Below are 2,402 nucleotides of genomic sequence, written 5' to 3' on the forward strand. Positions count from 1 at the left end.
GGGGACAGCCTGCGTGTGAGGGACAGCGGGGACAGCCTGCGTGTGAGGGACAGTCTGTGTGCCAGGGCCACCCCCAGCACCGCCGCGGCGGGTGCCCTCCCCCAGGGGACCCCAGCTGTGCCCTCGGTGTAGCTGCCACTTGGTGTAGCTGTCCCCGCCCTGCTGGGCCGGGGCACACCTGGCTGGTCCCTCCTGCCAGGGGACACCTTCAGCCCTGTCTGGTGGCTTTGCAGAGGAGCTGGCCCAGCCTGGGGGGCTCCTGCTGCGGCACTGCGACCCCCATGCTGAGAGCACATGGCTTTGCAGAGATGGGACAGCCACTGACCTCTGCCACCAGGCTCAATGATCTCTGTCACCAGGCTCACTGACCACTGCCACCAGGCTCTCTGCCCACTGCCACCAGCTACCCGTTGTCACCAGGCTCCCTGATCTCTGTCACCAGGCTTACTGACCACTGCCACCAGGGTCCCTGCCCGCTGTCCCCAGGCTCCCTGATCTCTGTCCCCAGACTCCCTGCCTGCTGTCCCCAAGCTCGCCCTCGCCCTGTGACCCCCTGGCTGGCAGCCCAGCCCCCTTGGCTCTGCTGAGCCCTCAGAGCCTCTGGTGTGAGGCTGATCCCAGCCCAGGCTGCACCCACAAAGGCAGTGCTGCCGGCCCAGACTCATTAATTAACTCTGGATTAATTAACTGCCCCATGGAGAGCAGCAGGGGGGCTGGGGGGGTGCAGCCTCTCAGCCCTGCTCATTCCCACCCACAGGGGACTGAGCTGCAGTGGCTGCAGGAAGAACCTTGTTTTGTGTTCTCCACCAAGTGTTGATCAGTCCTGTGGTTTTTCTGTCTGGTCACAGAATCCTGGAGTGGTTTGGGTGGTGTTGGATTATTTTTTTTTTATTTAGAGATGGGGTAACTGAGAGATGTTTTAAAAAAATTTATTCTATTTTTAGTCTCATGAGAAGAGTGAGACAATACAGATGTTATAATTTATGCTATCACAATCAGAAGCTGACTGCTTCTTACTTACAATATATTATAAGTGTTTCTTGGTTTATCAGCTTTTGCAACACTATGTTGTAAATGCTTTAAAGCCAATAATCGAAATTACTCCTTGTGCGTTTTATTACAATGCATTTTTCATAGTCCTATTTCTTTATAAACTATCTGGTCTTGTTTTTAAGGCCATCCTTTGAAACTTGTTTCTAGTTCTATTTTCTCTTCACAATGTCTGTCCTATTCCGTGGCATTTCTAAGTCAGCATTTCTTATCTCAAGGTTTGCATACAGGTGCCCACTATTTTCTACAAATTTATTTCCCACATTGTGGGACCTTAAAGCTCATCCCATGTCACCCTCTGCCATGGGCAGGGTCACCTCCACCAGCCCAGGTGGCTCAGACTCGAGCAGTGTAACTTTAAAATATCTCCTGATTTCTGGAGAGGCAGCCAGGTATGATTGATTGATTGATTGATTGGTTGGTTGGTTTTTCTTCTCCAGCCAGAGCAGCCTGGCTCCTGCAGCCTCCTTGTCCCTCCCCAGCCCTCCCAGCTCCTGCCTTTGCTGTCCCTGCACAAGGGGCAGTGTCCTCTGTGTGCCCTGCCCCATCTCCACTCCCCCAGCTCTGGTGTCCCCACCCCTGGGGACAGTTTATGCTCACAGGCTCTGCAAAGTCCCAAAAGCACTTCTGGGGTGCGGTGTGGAGAAGTTCTGCCTGCTGGGCACAGGGGACACGTCCCACAGAGCCAGGGCCACCAGCAGTGGCTGCTGGAGAAGTTGTGTGTGAACAACTGACTGGTGACTGGGTCAGCCTTTTTATGGGTTTTGGTTGTTAATTAAAAGGACTTTTTAGCTTTTCTCTCCTCTCCTGGAAACCTCTGCTGTGCCACGAAGGGTGACAGCAGCACTGAAAGGTCCCGTGGTCCCTCTGTCTGTGCCAGCTGTGCTCGTGCCATGCCAAAAGGCACAGCAGGAGAAGAAATTTGGGTAAAAAGTTGCACAATTAAATCATCCACGAGACTTGGCCCTGCCTGCAGCACACGTGGCTCCATGGGTTTGTTTTACAAGTGCTTTGGCCTCATCTGCACCAGGTTTGTGAGAATTAAAGTGTTTCCCTTGGGTTTTGGCCAGAAGGGATTGGATGGTGCCAAGAAATAAAAATCTTTCCTCTGGGAAAGCTCTCACTGCTGCAGCTGCCAGGTGGAAAAGAGGGGGAGAAACTTTCCCCAGTGCCCTGGGCATGGTCCCTGAAGCTGCCAGGCCAGGTTTGAGAGAGGAGTGAGGTGGTGAAAGGGGGCAGGGGAGGGGAGTGACCCCCTCACCACCACAGGACACCGCACACGCCAGGGTGAATGACTAGAAAATAATTTATTGAAGAAACAGAAAGCTGCAGAAATACAACACAGTCATGAC

The 2,402-nt window shown here is 53.3% G+C and overlaps 1 protein-coding gene across 1 annotated transcript in view; it reads left to right on the forward strand.

The window, feature by feature from the left end:
• Nucleotides 1-549, forward strand: part of ATP8B3 (ATPase phospholipid transporting 8B3) — a 27,198-nt gene extending 26,649 nt beyond the window's left edge. The window contains 1 exon segment of the mRNA XM_031062198.1: nt 509-549. Within this exon segment, the coding sequence (XP_030918058.1) occupies nt 509-549 (41 nt within the window).
• The last annotated feature ends 1,853 nt before the right edge of the window (nt 550-2,402 follow it).

Source organism: Geospiza fortis, unplaced genomic scaffold, assembly GCF_000277835.1.
Source record: "Geospiza fortis unplaced genomic scaffold, GeoFor_1.0 scaffold254, whole genome shotgun sequence".
Lineage (NCBI taxonomy): Eukaryota > Metazoa > Chordata > Aves > Passeriformes > Thraupidae > Geospiza > Geospiza fortis.